Below are 20,503 nucleotides of genomic sequence, written 5' to 3'. Positions count from 1 at the left end.
CACCGCTCTACACAATTAAAGTGTAAACAACTTATTAAGCACTTAAAACACAATAACTAATCATATATCGGCACATTTAATTTCATTACTTTTCTTTCATAGTTCTATAATAAATCAATCTACATAAGAGTATAGGATTTATGTCTATGGTTGCATCATTTAAAGTGATAGTTTGCGCCTTTTGCTTTTCATCGTCTGTTTCCTTCGGCGGTAACCTTTTTTTTGGCCTTTCAAAGGTAGCATATAAAATAAAATAGATTTATCCGAAGGGTACGCCCGTCAACTTGTTCCCTGATTTTTAACGATAGACTCTGGTTTTGAAAACTCTAAGTTGAACCGAGACCTATTCCTTTACGACTCGAACACGAGCCTCTCACGCTCTGCTTGACTAAATTACGCTTTTTTTTTAACAATCCTACAACACTTGCTGTTTGCCCATGAATCCTTGAACTTTGATATTTGTGATACGCTATGTTGAAATAGTTTTAGCCCAGAGGCGTAGTGAGGGGGGGGGAGGGGTACGATACCCCGGGCGCCATCCTGGGGGGGGGGCGCCACAAGCAGAGAGACGCCAAGATGTAAAATTATTGTAGATATTTTAGTTAGGTAACAAATTCTAACCTTATTTGTATTATATTATTATTGAATACGTTTTATTGTATAAGTCTATATTTCTATATCATGTTCATGGAAAATGGGGGTGGGGCGCCAATAAAGTTTCTTGCCCCGGGCACACGTTTTGCTTACTACGCCTCTATTTAGCCTAATCCCAGCCCCCCCCCCTCCCTTTTTTTTTCATGCTCAATTAGAACAGCCCTCATGTTTACAAGCAACGAAGGCTGTCCCTTTTGGAAAACTAGCTGCTGCCAAGTATTCTCTTTTAAGGCGCTATGGAGGATAGTCACGATAACTTTCGAGTCTAAACATGTCGATGACGCTATAATTAAAGATCACTGTTGCCAACTAAAAGATATATCTTGGTTTATGCTACAAGGAATGAACTTTGAAATTTAATTATAATAATAAGGCGTGTCTTCGAGTCCGAAGATGAATGAGGAATGCATATTTCCCGTGGCTACGCAGCACCAGCCGCAACCTACATACTTTGCCACAGACAGTGCAGATATAACTATTTTCGGCCTGTGGTCGATTCAGATATTCTTTTCGCCGTCTACGTCTGTCCTCTGCAGTGGATTTTCTTTTCACCTCAATAGTGTATCCCGCGACCTTTGTAAGTGATCTCCAGCTGTCTCGTTCCGAAGCCGCATGTAGTCAGGTGTTCTTGTAACACAATGGTATTATATGTACATTTGCATTCTAGCGCATCAGTGCAACACCGCTTGTGTTTACGTAATAAAGGAGTTCTTAATATGTCTTCCCTCTTAAACACTAGTTTTTTTTTTGTATAACACAAATATTCTACAGCTATCTTTTATGTCAGTTATAGCAATTTGGCGCCTAAGGTGGTGTTTATAGTACCAAAAAGTGCATAACTTCTAAATTAAATAGTTATAAACATAGATTTATATATATATATATTATATCTAGACTGGAAATCGGAAACAAATTCTTATCCGTCAGTGATCGATTCACAGACCTATATAAATAGATTTTTATGTACGTAACTCTTTTTTCAATCTGTAAGGGAAGTCACCCCAATCAATCTTTTCTGTCTTAGAAAAGTAATGATCTTTAGTTTTCAAAGTTTAGAAATAATGCAAAATCATTTCTCAGATTTTCTTTAGAATGGGCTATTAATCAAAGAACTATATATTCACACAAATAACCTATATGAAACAAAGCCATTTCCTGTTAGTTTCCATTGAGATAATGTTTCAAAAATCCTATATCAAAATAATTCATGTCTGTTGATTTGAATCATATACATTTAAATAGATTGATTACCTAGATCTTTCTAGATTATGCATCTAAAAATTGCAAAATAATAATTATGAGAAGAGAGTACTTATTCTCGCTACTTTCAGGCTAGATCTAGATCTAAAAATTAAATTATATGTTACATAGGTTAGGATTGAAAAAAAACTTTACTTCTTATAACTTCTTATCTTCTTATCTTATATAATACAGACGTTACTTCAAAAAAGAAGATGATTACGTCCTACGCGTCATGCATTTAGTCATGCATATTTACCAATGACTTAAATTCTGCCAAGTCACTGGTTTTCCTGGCTAGCCTTGTTTCAACTTAAATTTTTTTTCAAATTTTTTGTAGTGCTAAAAGATCTCCTCTATGTCCAGTCTAGATATAATATATAAAAGTCTATGGTTACAAACGTTTCCAATTTTCTGTACACCGGATACACCAAATAGCTAGCTATTTATAAGTTATCCGACATAAATGAAAATCTTGAATGACAGTAGCACAGTAAATTGCAAAAATTTGCACCTTGATGTTTTTTCTTTTATGTGATTTTTTTTTCTTTTTTTTTTTTTTGCGCAATGAAGCACTGCTAGTAAACGGTTCTAAACAAAACGCCGTCTGATGTATTGTGATCATGTTGTGATCTTTAGGCTATAAATCTAGATCTAGACTCTAGTATGTTGATAGATACCGAAATGTTACAGTTTCTGTTTCAAAAATTTAAATTAACCCTTTAAACACTAGTCCAAGTAGATGCCCAACAAACTGTTCTTAACTCTTTATCAGCCGGTAGATCTAGAGCATTTTAATGACATTAAGCATTCCAGCCGAAGTGATCTATTTATAATCTCAAACATGTTAGCGAAAGCAAAGAAGGTATGAATACTAATATGGAGCTACATCTAGAATGTAGCCTAATAAATCTAGAATGTAATAAATCTAGAATGTAGATCTACTCAAAGTATATTCCAATGTTATAAGTGGTTATAAGTGGTGACACCCCCATCAAAAGGACCCTTCTTCTCTCTCTTCAAATTGCTTAATAAATAATGGTTTCTTTTTTCCCTTACGTACTTTGAATGTAAGGACTGAAGTTTGCTGATACTAAGATTCTCAAAAGTCCTTCAAGTTTCGATTTGAATTGTTCTTTGACATAAATCAGCTTGTTCGTAATTTTGGAACTTGGTGGCCGAACTGAGGTGCCAAGAGTTTGAATCCCTGTGAGGAATGTGATTTTGATCTTCGGGATTCTTAGGCTATTCCTAAGACTAATTGGTAGATGACTCCTAGGCCTCAGAAACGAATACAATTTACATCATCTTCCCCAATGAACCACAAAGTCTGTAAAAAAAAAAATGGGGGTTGGAGGAAAAGGAAGATGGGATTTGAAGATTGTGTTTAGATTTGTTTTAATTTTGTGATTTGTTTTCATTTTGTGATTTGTTTTCATTTTGTGATTTGTTTTAATTTTGTGATTTGTTTTCATTTTGTGATTTGTTTTCATTTTGTGATTTGTTTTCATTTTGTGATTTGTTTTCATTTTGTGATTTGTTTTCCTCCCTAGGTGTCGGAGATGGAGCGAAGGAGGAGGACTGTCCACAGGAAGGTTCTTGAGGACGATGACGAAGATGACCACAGCGATGTCTGCCTCTCGCCCAAAGCTGTCATCCTCCTGACCCTCTTCTCCATCTTCTTATTCTCCCTTCTCGTGGTGGTCATCGTTCTGGCTTTCGCTGGAGGCTCCGCCCCTGACTATGACGAGGAAGAAGCGATAGGCATCGCAAAGCGGAGCGGGAATGAGCAGTACAGCCTGCCGGATATGGCTCAAATCTCAAACTGGGGGCAAGATGGGATCGGAGTGATGATTGAAGCTTCAAAATTGAGCCGTGAACATCACGAGGAATACATTGTGAGAATACTATTTTATATACTATTGATAATCGTTCAGTCAACCATCAAATTAATTAATCAATAAGTAAATGAATATCAGTCAGTCATCATCCATCTGTTAGTAGTCATTCAGTTGTATTTCTGTGTATAAATATCTGTTTCACTCAAAAATTTCATAGATCCACCTATCAGCGACCAATCTATCAATTTGTTTATCAGTATATTCGTAATTTATTCATATTCTTATTTCTTAAAAAGTACTGTCAGCGCGCTTTCTTGTTAAACTGAGCCTTTAATGTATCTACCTACATATGTGTATTTTGTCTTTTGTTTTCTATTCTTTTCTATCAATATAAATATTCTCTTCTATCAATATAGATTTCTCTTCTATCAATATAAATATTCTATTCTATCAATTTAAATATTCTATTCTATCAATATAAATATTCTTTTCTATCAATATAAATATTCTATGATAAATATTGTAACGAATTTCACTATCCAGGCTCTCTGCAAACTGCACCACACGACACCACCAACTTAAAGAACCTGACAACTCAGGGCTCCAAAGTAACGTAACACTTTAATGTTCGATAAATTACAGCCAATACTGTACAATTGGCAACACGTAACACAAGGCTGTACAAATATTTCTCCGTTAACACCGTACCGCCATATCAACTCTTGCACTGGCCTCTCCGCCTAGTTCCGGGCTTGCACTGGAATTCAGAACTGACTTCACACACTGGGCTCGTTGTGTCGGACTGGATCGCTGACTAAGAACAAGTCGCCGTTCGTCTTGACTGTACTCCGCTCTGAACCGTCGTAATGCGCCGTACAGAACCACACCGAACCGTGCTGTAGTCGACCGGACTGTAGTGAATCGTCTGTAGTGAACCGTCTTGACTGCGACATCTCCGCTCTTTATATAGGGTCCCAGCTGGCCTTCTAGAAACGGACAGAACGTCACTTAACCATTCTGGTGATCACATGACCTGAGCTCTATGCACAACACCGATCCTTCCCGAACTGTCTTGGCTGACCGTCGTAACTCGTCACGGTTGACCTCTCGTCTAGCGCTGGCCTGGGGCGATTTGCGTCGGCTGTCTACACACATCTGTGCCACCACCAGGTTTATTACAATATGTCTTTCTATTGTATTCTTTTCTTTGTTATATATTCAATGGACCTCATTCACCAATCGTAAACAAACAACATTTAGTCACGTGATCTTATTGATAAACAACGAAATAAACTGTCACGTTACAACCATCATGAATTAAACATGAGATCGTAAATTATATAGAAGAGATAGAGCACCACGTGGCTAAATGTTGTTTGTTTACGATTGGTGAATGAGGTCCATTGTTGTATACTTTTATGAACATATTCTGTTTTTATTCTGTCATATATTCTAGTGTCACAATGAATTCTCACATATAATTAGTCCATTCGGTAGCCTATGTATATTTTGTTCTTATCTGACAGATAGGCTACAGACAGTTCTTTTTCAACAAATACCTAAATGACCGGATATCTATGAGGAGGAGATTGCCGGACACTCGGCCGGTTGGCTGTGAGGACGCCGCCGTTGACCATTCCCAGATGACGCTGACGGCTTCTGTTATTGTAGTATTTTACAATGAACCATGGACCATGCTACTGAGGACAGTGTACAGTATAGTCGACAGGTGACTTAGTTTATCTGTATACATTTTAAAAGTTTTGTGCAGATCCGGTTTTAAAACTAATTATTTATTCTGAGTGCAAAAATGTTACAACTAAAATCGATGCATCGTCTTTGTTAGATTTGGGTCAGTGATACATGGTTAAAAGCATATTTTAAATGAAATTACCGTCAGAGGCTTTAGCTTCTTTAGATTATGTTTATAATTTTGTTCTTAAAAAGGAAGTTTTACATAGATATATATTGTGAGTTAGAGATCCTAGGTGTCACTTAAAAAGACCGAATCACGAATAGAGATATTTAGAAACAGAATTAATGCAGCAATTGGACCCCACAATGAGCTGCTAACCACTGTCAAAAAATGTAAACTCAAACTCTATGGCCACATCACAGGGTCCTCAGGACTCGAAAAGGAACAGGGAACAGTACCAGGAAGAAGAAGAAGAAGAGGAAGACAAGGAAAGCGATGGGAAGAGAACATCAAAGAATGGACAGGTCTGTCATTGAATGAAATTCTATTCAAGGTAAAGAACAGAGAGGAATGGAGAAAGACTGTTGGCTGATCTTGTGTGGTGCCACAACGGTTCAACAGACTAAGGGATAGGTGAAGGTGAAGGTTAGAGAGAAAGAGAGAGCGTCATAGTTTGGAAATAAACTGTATGTGGAGAGTGCTTATTCAATTCCTTCTATTAGTTCTGCATTCCTCACTAATCTTCGGACTCGAAGACAAGCCTTATTATTATTACTAGTCGACGGCGGAGTAGCATACGCCGCTATTTTGCAGGGCCAATCTTAGGCCACTGCAACCTATGCGACCGCAGTGGGCCCAGCACTTTTATAGGACCCGCGTTAATTTTAGGTGTATAAATTATTAAATTAAACCAGTTTATAACTTATAACAGATTTCCCGCAGCATCCTGCCGATTAAACAGGAGGTCCTGGAAATCTCCTGAAATTGCAAAATATACGAAAAAGTCCTGGAAATATCCGGAAATTATTAAAATCTTTTGAAAACTCATACCAATCTCCTGAAATATACAGACGAAAATTGTCTTTTTTTTTCATTCTTAAATTACCTAGGATAACTCCCTCCGTCCGAGTTGCAAAAATAAAAGAGTGATCTTTCCATTGTATCCAAACTCTTGAGCGTGCTCTGTCGCTTCGATAGTTACTACAGAGTAGATTACTCTCCCCCCCCCCTCTTTTTTTAACGTGAGGTAGAAAAAAAAAGAGTGATATTGCTACGGTCCTGCCCTGCTCTGTTGTGACTACGTGTTCTCCCCCCCCCCTCTTGTTTTAACGTGAGGTAGAAAAAAAAAAGAGTGATATTGCTACGGTCCTGCCCTGCTATTTTGTGACTACGTGTTCTCCCCCCCCCCTCTTGTTTTCTCGTGGACTATCCGCAGAGTGATCTTTCTTTTACTCCTTACTACTCGTTTAAACTGTGGGGAAGAAGAGAATTATATATATAGAAGATAGATTATTGTTATTATTATTATTATTATGTTAGAAATGAACGAGTAGTCATTCTCTGGCGCTGCCAGGGTCGAGTTTCGCTAAAGAGAAACAAAATTCATCGTAGTCCCTTTAACAGTTTCCACTGAGGAATTTTCTGGTGATGTGGCAGGTCTGCAGCAGTACCGCCCTCTGACAGGCAACGAAGATGTTCCTAGGAATGTTAAGGGCCTTGAAGGTGTCTGTGAGGTCAGTTGTTATTATCCCCTCGGTTGATATAACAATGAGGTATATTGTTATTTTGGACAATTTCCATAGACGCTTAATCTCCAAGCCTAGGTTCCCATATTTTCTTTGTTTTTCTATCTCAGTTTTTCTTAAATTATGAGACAGTGGTACGGCGATATCGATAATGGTAGCGGTTTTTTCTTTTTTATCGATGAACAGCAGATCCGGGCGATTGAAATCTACCGTTTTGTCGGTCAGAATAGGCCTATCCCAGTACAGCAGATGTTCAGTAGACTCAAGAACCTCTTGCGGAGAGTATTTATAATAAGGGGGAGTGTCCTTATCCTTATTATTATTATTATTAGTTCACACTTTGGTCATAGTCCAAAAAAAAAAGAAAGAATTATTTATTTTGACATCACTTCCATAATATATCGAGCTGAAATTTCGCAAATAAACTCATTCAGCGTGAAAAAAATCTAAACGACACAAAACTATTAGCACTATTTCGTCCCGTTTAGAATGACAACTCTTGTTATTGTTTCGTTTATTGTTGTTCTCTTTTCTGTCATTGTTTTCCTTTTAGTCTTTACAGTTAGAATAACTGTTGATGTTGTTCCCGTGTTTTAAAAGTGAAAGTAGAACTATTGGAAGTGATGTTGAACTTCTGGTCAATCTATATCAAAAACGCTACTTTTGTAGTATACCGAATAACAATACTTATTTATTCTTATTAATCATTGAAATTTTAACGAGGTTTAATAAGAGTATGAACCGGCACTATAAAAAAATATGACTTGAATTTAAGCAGTTTGTGTTGAATGGCAAGACCAGCAGTTTTTTTTTTGTTCTTCCAAAGATGCTGTTCGTGTGTCTGGATCGTGTGTCTGGATCGTGTGTCTTCTTCATGTGTCTAGTTAGGTTTTTAGCGACGTGTCTGAATCATATATCTCGGTCACGAGTTTTTGTTTTCTGTATCAATCTTGTGACTTGTTCATGAGTCTTGTTCATGTGTCTTAATATCTTATCTTGGTCATGTTTTTGGATCGCGTGCTTTGGCTATACTGCCTTAATTATGTGTCTTGTTCTTGTGTCTTGATCTTGTTTCTTGATAGTGTGACTTGATCTTGTTTCTTGATTGTGTGTCTTGATCTTGTTTTTTGATTGTGTGTCTTGATCTTGATTGTGTGTCTTGATCTTGTTTCTTGATTGTGTGTCTTGATCTTGTTTCTTGATTGTGTGTCTTGATCTTGTTTGTGTATTGATCTTGTTTCTTGATTGAGTGTATTGATCTTGTATTTTGATTGTGTGTCTTGATCTTGTTTCTTGGTTGTGTGTTTTAATCTTGTTTCTTGATTGTGTGTCTTGATCTTGTGTAATGTTTTATGTTTACTACCGCTAATGTAAAAAAAAAACAACAACTTTATCTTATTTCGGCACTTACAAACGAGTTCGTGATTTAATTTATTCATAAAGTTTTTCCTAACGACTTCCGTTGATCAAACGTTTTTAGGTAGTAGCCAATAACTATAAAAGATTGAAATGGAATTGCGGTACAAACGTTTGATATAACATAAAAATAATAAAAGACATGTTGCCAGCTTTGCTAGTATCCATAGTTGTTAGTATCCAGCTTTATTATCCAGACTTTTAAAATTCAGACTTGCTAATATCTAGCTTGTTCGTATTGGTAACGCGGTAAAAGTTAAATATTTTTTAGATTCTCATCTATGGCGAATAACTATTACTAGCTAGCTATTTGGTGTATCTGGTGTACAATAGGAAGTCTTGATTAGCTATGTACTTTTATAGTGCACGATACATTGTGTGCACTTTGAAGCACTGTCAAATCAAATCTCGGCCCTCTTTTGCTTGTAGCACAAATACCTTATTTTTTAGTTGGCAACAACAAAATTTTATCGTGAGAATATCCAGTAACGAAAATTGGTTAGTCAAAAAAAAAGTGTAGAAAATGCGTCATGTTAGCAGCTAATTGTTGGATATATCATCAGGTCCCCAGCAGCGTTGCTGAAGGAGGTTATACTAGTCGACGATGGCTCCACAGCCGACTGGTTACTGTATCCAAAGTTGGAGCATTACTTGTCGGTACTCACAAAGGTGAGTAGTAGATCCTCTTTCAGACACATTGAGAGTTGGCGAATGTGGAGGAGCGAGAAAGAGAGAGACAGAAAGATAGAATAAAGACAAAGAGAGGTATAGAGCAAAGGTGAGAGAAATAAAAAGCGAGACTACAAGGGAGGACGAGTGAGAGAGAAAGAAGAAAGGGGAGAGACTAAAAGATAGAGAGAGAGAGAAAGAAGAAAGGGGAAAGACTAAAAGAGAGAGAGAGAAATAAAAAAAAACTAATAGAAAAAAATTAAGCCTTGAAGAGACATTAACATGACTGAACCTGTTATTATCTACCGTATGTTATTACAAAATTTAATAGGCCTAATTACGTTAATAAAATGTATGCTATTAATATAAATAAATCTTCTAGCTGCTAGCTGCTCTAAGTTCATTTTTATAGCACTGTAGTTTTATGACGGTGTAAATAACAACAGAATAAAGAAAAGTACGGTTTGACTTTTCGTGACTTGACATTGTACTGCAAACAGTTATTATTAATGAAGAGATTCACTTTCTTTGTCATTCTTTTAATTTTAACAATATTTTAATTGTATTTTTTTTTCTTTGTAACGAAACCCCATCAAACACTTCACACTATATGTACCACTTCTCACACTAAAACTTAATATTAGAAGAAAAAATCAGGCTTTAAGTCATGTAACTGTGAGTCAAATAGTTGTAAGTCAAAAAGCTGTAACTTGTGTAAGTCAAGTAGTAGTAAATCTAATAGTAAATCTATAAATCTACAAGAAAGGGGCCCCTACAATATAAAAAAAAATCCATATTTCGATGGGTCAGTAGCATTACGTTTTTATTAATTTTTTTTTTTTTTGACATTTTTACCAACAATACTTTAAATCTTACATTTGTCAACATTGTCTTTGTTATAAAAGTGTTCGCTTATAATGTGCTCCTATTCTCGTAATATATTGTAGATTTACTACAATTGTTTAAACCCTAAAAGTTTACACTAATGTTGCTATAATAGGCATATTAAATAATTTTTACAATTCTGTTATAATATGCATGCTTTTAGATATTAGTATATATTTTTAAAAATAATAAGTGGAGTTATATTCAAGCTTTCGAAAAAGTGTCGGGGCCTCCACATACTAAAGTCCGGCCCTGTTCTTAGGGACTTATGCAAATGCTCAGTCATTAAGCTTATACAATGCGACCACCAAGCGCATTAAACGGCAATATCTTACATTAATTTATTGAAAAAGTGAATTAATATTGAGATCATATGATTATTAAAGTTTTTAAAATTTCTTTTTACCTTGATAACTCATCACTTTATTTCCCCCTCCCCCCCCCTTTTCCAAAACCACAGGTTCAGATCTTACGCCTGCCGGCCAAAGTTGGTTTGACTAAAGCGCGCAAGCTTGGTGTAGCAGCGATGTCTGGTGATGTCGTTGTGTTCCTCCATGCCAGCTGCGAATGCACGACAGGCTGGCTCCTGCCACTTCTGAAACGAATTCTGAACGACAATGTCTCCATGGCGGTGCCTGTGGTGAATGCAATCAACGCAGATACGTTCAAGTAAGTAGATCATCGGCTGGTGCTTTTGAAAAATATAGGTCAACAAGAGGGTATTATGGAGTGTGTGTTTCCTAGGTGATATTGAAAGGGAGTATTTATTGTTATATGTATTGAGAGAGAGAGCATTAATTTAATATTAGTCTTGTAGAGTGATTCAAGATAAGCAGCGCTGTCGTATGCTGTGTGAAGTACGCCAGACGACTCCAGGATGCCAGGGTGTAAGGATGTGTTTTTATTGTCAGTTAGATTTGTTTTAAATGGAAGTTTATTTCACTTAATCTCAAGTTGAATCTGTCCATATTATAATATAAGCTATATTTATTTTTGTTCACAAAGTTATTGAAGTTATTTCAAGTATTATAAGTTAAACTATAACATGCCTACAGCGGTTTAGTTGTCTACTAGCAATCTTGTTCTATACACCAACGACTGCTAACAACAAAGAGGTTGTAGTGCCGAGTGGTAAAGCTATTCGCTTCAAAACCGAGCGGTCACGAGTTCAAATCTCGGTGAAGACTTGCATTTTGAATTTAGGGATTTTCAGGACGCCTCTGAGTGCACCCAACGCCAATGTGTAGCTGACATACTTTGGGGAAAGTGAAGTCGGTTGATTGTTGTGCTCCATACAATAATACAATACAATTGTTTAAACCTATTAATGTTTAGATCTTTGTATACTTTTCGTTGATATTGACTATATACCTATTAACAAGCCACATTTCATCCACAGCTTTGGAAGTTTCTGTTGTGTTAGAGCTTGTTTATATGCACCCTGAATCCTATATTGATCTATACAAGTTCGTCAGGGGATCAAATATTGGCCTACCATATATATATCTTTATTATTTGTGTTTGTGTGTGTGTCAATGATAGTGATGTGTAAAGTGTATTGTAGACTGTAGGTGTAGTAACTGGTTGTCTTTCTTTCTCTCAAGATATACAGCTGAACCCATGTCGATGACAACAGTAGGGTCTTTTACTTGGGATTTTAGAATCACCAAGAGACCGGTCAAGGTAGGAGTTTTTAGATAATGTGAAATTTTTTAGAGTTGGATCAATTACGATGTTTTAATTCACATTTCTTTTATTCACATTTCTGTCTTTCATTCACATTTCTGTCTTTTATTCACATTTCTGTCTTTTATTAACATTTCTGTCTTTTATTCACATGTCTGTCTTTTATTCACATGTCTGTCTTTCATTTACATGTCTGTTTCATTCCCATTTTTGTCTTTTATTCCCATTTCGTGCTATATTTGCTAGGAGGTGCCAACGTCTTGGGATGAAAGGGTCACTTGTCCAGTGGTGGCCGACGGCATCTTCGCTGTCCACAGGAAAACATTCCTTAGTCTCCGAGGCTATGATGAGCACCTGGAGGGCATGGATGCAGTGCACATGGAACTGTCCATCAGGTGAGTTGTTTTTAAGACCGAGACACATGAAACATGATTAACAAGACCGTAGGTCTAAATAGCTGGTACGTGAGGTGGGGTAAACCGGGAAAGTACACTGGAAAGAGAAGAATTAAAAGAAAATGAAAATCACAATGACATTACTAGAAAGTAAGAAATGCTAACTGATTAGCTAGGCGCTAAGTTGATGAGCTGAAGCGTTTTAGTTTGTTCCCTGTTAAGAATCTGATTTTTCTTTTCATTGCAGACCGTGTGAGTCTCATCGCACTAGGGCACCGTGTTGAGAACTCTATTCTCTGATAACACGGACAAGGAAAGCGGCAGTCCTTCTCAAAGCTTCTCTGTCTCCGTACAGAGCCAGCTCCTCATGCAAACCAGCTTTTGTTTCACTCAAATGGCCTTGTTTAGGGTGTAGTTTTGCGCACTCGTAAAGGATGTGGTTAACTGTTTCAACGTCGTCCTGACAATGCCTGCAGCGTGAGTCGAAGTTTGGCTTAAATTTAGCAAAATAGGCACCGATTGGACAGTGTCCCGTTCGGTACCTAGCGATTGTTACCTGTTCTTCCCTATTTAGCTGCCACCATTCGTCCGATTTTGAGGGCCCTTTTAAGTTTTGCCAGACTTCCCTTCCCGTATTACCGTTTTCCCAGCTTTTGCTCCATTTATTTCTTACCCATTCGTCCACTATCGTACGCGCCTGCTCAAAAGTCTGTGGCTCGTCCACAGGGTCCAGTTTTGTGCCGAGCTTGGCTAATAAGTCAGCTTTCACATTACCTTCCACATCCACGTGTCCAGGTACGTACTGGAATGTCGTCCGAATTTTGTGTTTTTCTTGGAGGCGTCCCACGCACGCCAGTGTTTTTGCCAGTGGTTCCGGGAGCGTATCTGCAGGGCTTTCAATGGCTTGTAGGCTCGACAGAGAGTCTGTAAACAGTACAATAGGACTGGGTTGCGCTGTTTTCTCGTTAAGTCGTTCTTCAATGTACTCTACTGCATTTTGAATTGCAACCATTTCAGCTACGTAATTGCTCCTGCCAGAACACGCACCTAGAATCTCATCGTTCTCAATCGTGCCAGGGAATTGAACCACCACACCATACCCAGAGGTTTTTTGTCCGAGGTTCTCTCTCGTGGAACCATCTGTGTACACTTTAATGTTATCAGCTGGGTACTGGGCGACAGTTTTCCTGGCAGTGTTTCGTAGGACAGTTTTTGTGCATTTCTTGTTAACTTCTGGGTCAATCAGCAATTTCCTCACCTCTGGGACTCCAGGAGCATTTGCCGGAGAAGAAGCCCCATGCAGAGCGAGAGCTGCTCTGTTCTGGGGTAAATCGACCTCTTTGGACAATTCCCGCACCGAGTGCATGAAAGAGTTCCGCTTCAGCCGATTTCCGCCCTGCCAATTGTCGACCAGACTCCTGACTGGGCAGCCCTCTTCTAGCCGTTTGAATTTTTCATAAGCGATCATAACGGCTCGCTCCCTTCGTAATCTCAGTGGTGGGAGATTTGTCATGACCTCACATGCCGCAGTTGGCGTCGTACGAAATGCACCACAAATGAGTCTAATTGCTTGGTTCTGCACTGAGTCCAGCCCCGCTAGAGACGTTTGTGAGGCATAGACTTGTGCAAGAGACGAGTACTCCATCCTCGACCTTACCGCTCCAATGTAGAGGGCCCGTAACACGTTCGCTTTGGCCCCCCACTTGGTCGTGGCTAACCGCTTGACTACTTTAAGGCTCTCTGACGCTTGTTCTCGCACTGTTCTCACATGGTCGGACAAACCCATTTTTGGGTCCAGGGTGACTCCCAGGTATTTCGGCCTGGCTTCCATCTTTAATTCGGTACCATTGATTGAGAGAGAAATCTTTTCTTTATAGATATCTTTGCCAAGAGTGAAAAGGGTCCAGACTGTTTTCGCACAATTAACCTCCATATTCCACAAACGTGTGTAGCAAGAAATCGTGACTAGGTCACGTTGGATTTCCGCAGCTAGAGCGGCTGCGGATCTCCCAGTTTTCCAGATCAGCAAATCGTCCGCAAAAAGTAGTGAGCGACACCCTAGGCGTTTGGTCAAATCGTTGATGAATACCAGAAAAAGTGTGCATGAGAGTGACGAGCCCTGGGGCAACCCCTGTTCGAGTACCTTCTTATTAGACAACTGCTCGCCATAACGTGTTTGAACTAACCTGTTCGTTAGGAAGCTTTTTATCCATCGATACATATTGGAGTTTACCCCGAGGTCCATCAACTTGAGCAACAAACCTTGTCTCCAGACTCTATCGTACGCCTGTTTTAGATCCAGAAAAACCGCGAGTGTCGACTCACCCTTCTTCTCCCTTCCGCCTCTCTGAAAACCGTCTGCCACCTCTTGCATAAAGACTGTAACCTGGTCCATTGCGCTACGCCGCTGTCTGAAACCACCCTGTTCCTGACAAATTAAATTGTGGGACTCTAGGTACCACGTAAGCCGTCGGTTAATGATTCTCTCCGCAATCTTCCCCACACACGATGTGAGGGAAATTGGTCTGTAACTCTCAGGGCTGTTTGCATTTTTGCCCTTTTTAAGGATAGGAACAATGGTAGCCAATCTCCATGCCTTTGGGAAGTCCCCTTGAATCCATGTCCGATTTAGTAAGCCGTGAAGTTTTAGGAGGCCAATCGTTCCAAGATTTTTTAGCATCTCAGCGCTGATGCCATCTGGCCCCACTGCCTTGTGTAGTCTCGCCTTTTTTATCGCGAAAGCCACCTCCATCATGGTAAAGGGCTCTGAGAATGTTTCCGTCCCAGCCTTGCTGTCGACCCACTTGCGTTTTTCGTTGGCTCTTCTAACACGGTCAAGGGCCATCGACACGGAAGATTTTTTGTGTGCTTTGGAGACTCCAGCAAAGTGTTTGTTCAAAGCCTCCGCTCTCTTCTTGTCAGTAATAACAGGGCCACTAGGCGTTTGCAGGGGCTCCGCTACCCTCGGTTCCCCCACTCCAGCCAAGTTGTTTAGTAACTTCCATGCCTGTCGTCCATCCGCGAGGTCCAGGTTCGCACAAGTCTCCGACCACTTTTTTAGGGATTCTTCTGACACCGTATCTCTTACCAATGCCGTGAGTTTATTGTAGGCTCGTCTCGTCTCCTCCGTTTTTTGTCTAGCATGCCGTCTTCGTGCTGCTTTTCGTTGCCGGACAAGACGTGCCAACTTTCGAGACCAAAAGGATCGGTACTTGCGCTTACCACTGGTTCGCGGAATGGCCCTACGAGCCGCAGATAAAAGAGCCTTCACAAAGAGACTGTAAGTTGCGTCAATATTCTCAAAATCAATATCAAGTCCTTCCAGGAGTGTATCTGATGAAATCCTGAAAAGCTCCCAGTCCGCCTTAGCGTACACCCACTTACGTCTAGGGCAGGCTGTTTGTTTTGTCGTTCCGAGATCAATTGAGACCATTAGCGGCAGATGATCCGATCCCAAGTCCCCCAGGACGTCTAGTCGACTCTTAGCAACTATGTCCGCAGACGCCAGGCACAAATCTGGTTTCGATTCCCCTCCATGCCCGGAGTGAATGAATGTGTTTGGAGAATCAACGTCGTTGAGGAGAACCAAATTTGTTCCGTCGCATAAGTCGATTACTTTCTGTCCCGAGAGATCGGTTGTTGTACAACCTATAACCTGGATTTTGGCATTGAAATCACCCGCCACTATCGTTCTGGTACTGGAGAGGCTTTTGCTATCGAGTGTAAGGACACTTCGCGGTGGATTATAGACATTTAGGCATTCAAATCTCTGTCCATCTTTAAATATTTCGACCAAGAGCGTGTCGGTCTCACCACATCCCCGTGAGGTGGCTCCCTTCACACGAGCAAGCAAAGGGTTCCTGACAAAAGTGACTAACTTCTGACATTTTACACAGGAACAGGTAAAGGCCGTGAAGCCCGAGAGCGAGGGCACACAGCTCCGTTTCCTACCAGCGTTGCCAGCTTCCTGCACCAAGAACGCATCGACCTCGAGTTCCGACAGCAGTCTCTCAATTTCAGGCTTTTTAAGGCGCAATTGCCTATTCGCATTAAATGATATGATTCTGAGTTGCCCAGTACCTTTAACATGTTTGGGCTTAGAGGGACCGTCCCTCTTGCGTTCCTTTTCCGAGCTTTTATTGGTCACATTTGGTGTGGGGGTCACGACTTCCCCGTCCGTGGTTTTTGATGGGTAGCTTGGCTCGACTTGCGTCGAGGGGCGCTGGCCACCCTGCAGCAACCCTTGGTTAGTTTTTGCTGTCAATATCGGTGAGCTTAGTGGGCGGACATCTTGAAGAACAACGACGGTAGCTAACTTATCGAACATCAACCCGTCGTTAGGATTGATAGAGCGGGGCCTATCGAGTGAGTAATGCCCATACTCGGGTTTAATAGATAAATTTTGTAAAGCCATGTGAGTGAAATACCCGAGTGCGGGCGAAACTGGTTGCATGTTAGACTGTTGGATTCGATCTCCTCAAGTGGGATCAATGCTACATACTCAGGAACTCGTGTTCACTGAGCTAGCTTCCAATGTCACGCTTGCCGCGAATACCTTGTGGTATAATGAGTGGTTGTCTAGACTCGTTGCTTTCACCGCCAGAAAGTTCGCCATCAGTGGGGCGACTAGATGCAATGTCGTACATCCGGAAACGTACCTTCTAGAGCCTACGGCGTTTATGGGGCGCGCTTCGCATTCCGGCGCACCCTAATCCAGCTTTTAACCAGGCACCCACACATTGGGTTGGACATCCTGGATTTAACAAGCTCCATCCACTTGGCCTTGAAAACCGTAGACGGAGGGGATCCCCGTTAGCCGCTGTTAGAGGCGTTCACAGCGTTACCAAAGTCCGCCGCGAGGAGGCCAGGATCACCAATAGGACTTTCATTGCAGACCTACCCTGATTATAGCCCGTCTGTGATGAGCATATGAAATCTATTAAGTGTATTTATTTGACAGTGGTTGTGCGGCGCTTCCCCTTAGATACATTTTTAAAAAAAGTTGTTTTTTTTTTAAATATTTTGCGTCTTGGTCTTAATTTTCGGCGTGGTAACATACGTGAAATAGTGACCTACAGAAACCTGTGACCTACAGAAACCTGTGACCTACAGAAACCTGTGACCTACAGAAACCTGTGACCTACAGAAACCTGTGACCTACAGAAACCTGTCTCCATTGTGACCAAAGCTCATAGAATATAGATGTTTGCATGTTTTAAAATCTCTATCTAAGGTGGTACAACAAATTTAATATGCATTTGTAAACATTTAACCCTGATGAAACTATAAACTAAACTTAAACAGCAAAGTTTATTTTCTGATCACGAAGATGTAAGCATCTTATTTCGCGTTCTATGGTTCTAATGAGATTTGAAAAGTATTAAGGATTACACAGTGATGTAAACCACATTCATCACCTTTCACCTATTACTTAGTCTTTTGGACCGTTAGGGTACCACAGATGATCATTCGACCGTCTCTCTCCATTCTTCTCTGTCTTTCGCCAGAAATAGAGTCGCTTTCAATGGCAGGTCTGTCCATTCTTTGATATTATATGACTTTTGTTTCTTTAGTCTGCCTCTCTTTCATTGCACTGGTTCTGTTCTCTGCCAAAAAAAGACTTTGTGGGTCCTGTGGATCTTATTATATGGCCGCACAGCCTTTGCTTTTTTTGGACAATCGCCATTTTGATCCGTTTCTAGATTCCCTCATTTGTGATGAGTTCTTTGTAGGTGAAACCTAGAATCCTTCTGTAGAGTGAATTCATAACACATATCTATGCATCATTTATGAATGCATCATATCGGGTGTAACCTTTATGAAGTCAGTCGTTGAAAAATAATCTCACCCCAACGTTGCACAAGGTAAATCTCTTGTGGTAACATTGCTTATAATAACGCAACACAACATTTTGACAATTTTAATAGATAACCTTTTCATTTCTTACCTTTAAGAACTTGGATGTGTAGTGGTGGTCCCATTGAGATGGTCTTGTGTTCACAAGTTGGCTACCTGAAACCCAAGCCTCGATCTCTGACAGAGGATGAATTAGGTCAGTCAAGTGGAAAGATATCATACAATCATATTAAAATATCTCAACCAAGAATGACCTAGGAAACAAGATAATATTGGGTGTTGTATCTCAAATTCTTCTAAGAAGTGGCTCAAAGGCAATGCCATAGGTGGTGTCAAGTGTCGCTGCCCCTTTCTCCAACTTCTTGAAAAGAAAGAAAAACAACATTATTATCCATTTTAACCAGGTGCCAAACTATACATAATTGTTTTAAATTTTTCCTTTCTTTAAAAATAAATATTCAGTGAGTATACCGATATATAGATATGAAGGGATTATATTTTTTAAAGAGCTCAAACAAAGTACATTAATAATAGTAACCATTTTTTTTTACATAGCTTATACCAACGTATTCTGTCTGTCCGGTACACATTGTGTACATGTTATTTCTCCCACACCCATACTAGGTTAAATTGAAACTTTGCACAATTATTTATTGGCATAGATACGACATGAATCAATTAAAATTAAACAACTAGTCAATTAATTACTGGCAATTAAACAACTAGTAAATTAATTACTGGTAATTTACTACTTTGTTTGATACTGCTAAATATGTAGGGTTTAGCCCCCTTAGGTACTTTTACAGGTAATTTCTCCCACACCCATTCTCGGATCAAGTTGAAATTTTAAACAATTATTTATTGTACCCAACAAAGCATGAATCAATTTAAGAAATTAACTAATTAGTCAATTAATTATTGGTAATTAATTATTGTGTTTGATATAATAAGGGAAATAACTTCTAAATTATTGAGAGATATAGTTGTAAGTGTAAAGTTCTTCATCTTAGATGAACGGGGCACCGCGATATGGATATTCTTCATTCACCATCAGCCTATCATACAAATTTGTAGTGGCTTGTGCCACGCATTCGAAAACATACCTTATAGACAAGGACTAGCAACTCGATATCGTTAAAATCATTCCGGCACCTATACCAATTAGCATTAAAGCTCTCGGGATGATATTTTGGGTAACAGATAGGATTAGGCCGTAGTGGCCGTATATGACATTTGCAAAAGCCACGCGTACTGCACTGTCACGATCTCTGTTGTTATATCACAGGGGTTCTCATCCTGTGGGTCGCGACCCCTTTGGGGGTCGAATGATCCTTAGCCAGGGGTCGCCTAACACCATTTGAAAATGGAGGGGGGGGCAATTTTTTTATCGGAATTTTTTTTTCTTATGTGTTGTAACAAGCATATTTGTACCATGGTGGATATAGATTTATATCACTAGTAGGCACGTAAAGAGACATTATTCAAATTACATTATTCGCAAATAATTTATGAAACGATCGTCAAGTTTCATTGAAAAATAAAAAGTGGGGGTGACAAATATAAACGCGGACATACTGCCAGAGGATACAGGGGCACTTTGAGTGAATGTAACATCCTTGTTTGAAAGTATACGTGTTGTTTTTTTAATAATTGTATTCAAAACCTAGATGTTACAGACCACATCTCCGTTGTTGCAGAATAAATGTTTCAACAAATGAATTTACTGTCCACAAATGCATCGAAAAACCATTGAGGGATCAAACATTTCTTTGGTGAAAATCTAATGTTACTTACTTAAACTTATGTCCTGTTGCGCCGTTCGGCGCATTGGGCAGCAAGCTGTCTCCACATCTGTCGTTGGCAATGTCTGAAGCCTCCTCATAACTGGTGTCCACTGTTCTGAGGTCCTCCATGAAGGTGTGTCGCCAAGTAATACGACGATGTCCCTGTTTGCGCTTTCCTCGTGTTGGCCTCCATGTCATCGCAACTCTTGGTATACGTAGTTCATTTTGTCGTAGAACATGTCTCGAAAACCTCATGCGACGCTCTGTCACAACCTCACTAAGTGTTCGACTCCCAGTTCGGCAAAGGATTTCCTTGTTTGAAACCCGATCTGTGTAACTGACTCCCAAAATCCGTCTCAGCCATCAGAAGATCTAATCACGTCAATAATACGCCATCGTATTCTAGTCAATGGAAATAAATTCATTATGGACCAACTCATGAACATGGACCTCGAACAAAAGAAAGTTAATAAAAGAAAAGAGAATGTGGTATAATTTTACTTCAATAGTTCAAGCAGGAATTCAGAGACCCCGATGCAGCATTTGTAATGAAGTTCTCTCTGCCGTATGTACTGAGGCCGAACAAACGTCTGAGCTTTGCCGATGACATCCAGTAGTTTAGGTTTGAATCCTGATT

The 20,503-nt window shown here is 39.6% G+C and overlaps 1 protein-coding gene across 4 annotated transcripts in view; it reads left to right on the top strand.

Annotated features, from left to right (window-relative positions):
- The window catches only part of LOC106075126 (polypeptide N-acetylgalactosaminyltransferase 13-like), a 61,990-nt gene that overhangs the window by 29,764 nt on the left and 11,723 nt on the right, over positions 1-20,503 (top strand). For 3 of the 4 annotated variants that reach the window (XM_056015471.1, XM_056015470.1, XM_056015469.1), the window contains exons 2-8: positions 3,447-3,791; positions 5,261-5,463; positions 9,155-9,260; positions 10,606-10,814; positions 11,750-11,828; positions 12,078-12,226; positions 18,181-18,278. In XM_056015471.1, the coding sequence (XP_055871446.1) occupies positions 3,456-3,791; positions 5,261-5,463; positions 9,155-9,260; positions 10,606-10,814; positions 11,750-11,828; positions 12,078-12,226; positions 18,181-18,278 (1,180 nt within the window). In that variant the 5' untranslated portion in view covers positions 3,447-3,455. Of the gene's footprint in view, positions 1-2,502; positions 2,759-3,446; positions 3,792-5,260; positions 5,464-9,154; positions 9,261-10,605; positions 10,815-11,749; positions 11,829-12,077; positions 12,227-18,180; positions 18,279-20,503 lie in introns of those variants that run through there. The other variant, XM_056015468.1, reaches the window with a different exon arrangement.

Source organism: Biomphalaria glabrata, chromosome 17 (assembly GCF_947242115.1).
Source record: "Biomphalaria glabrata chromosome 17, xgBioGlab47.1, whole genome shotgun sequence".
In the NCBI taxonomy this organism is placed as follows: domain Eukaryota; kingdom Metazoa; phylum Mollusca; class Gastropoda; family Planorbidae; genus Biomphalaria; species Biomphalaria glabrata.
The sequence above is the reverse complement of the archived record's forward strand: the minus strand, read 5'-3'. Positions and strand labels throughout refer to the sequence as shown.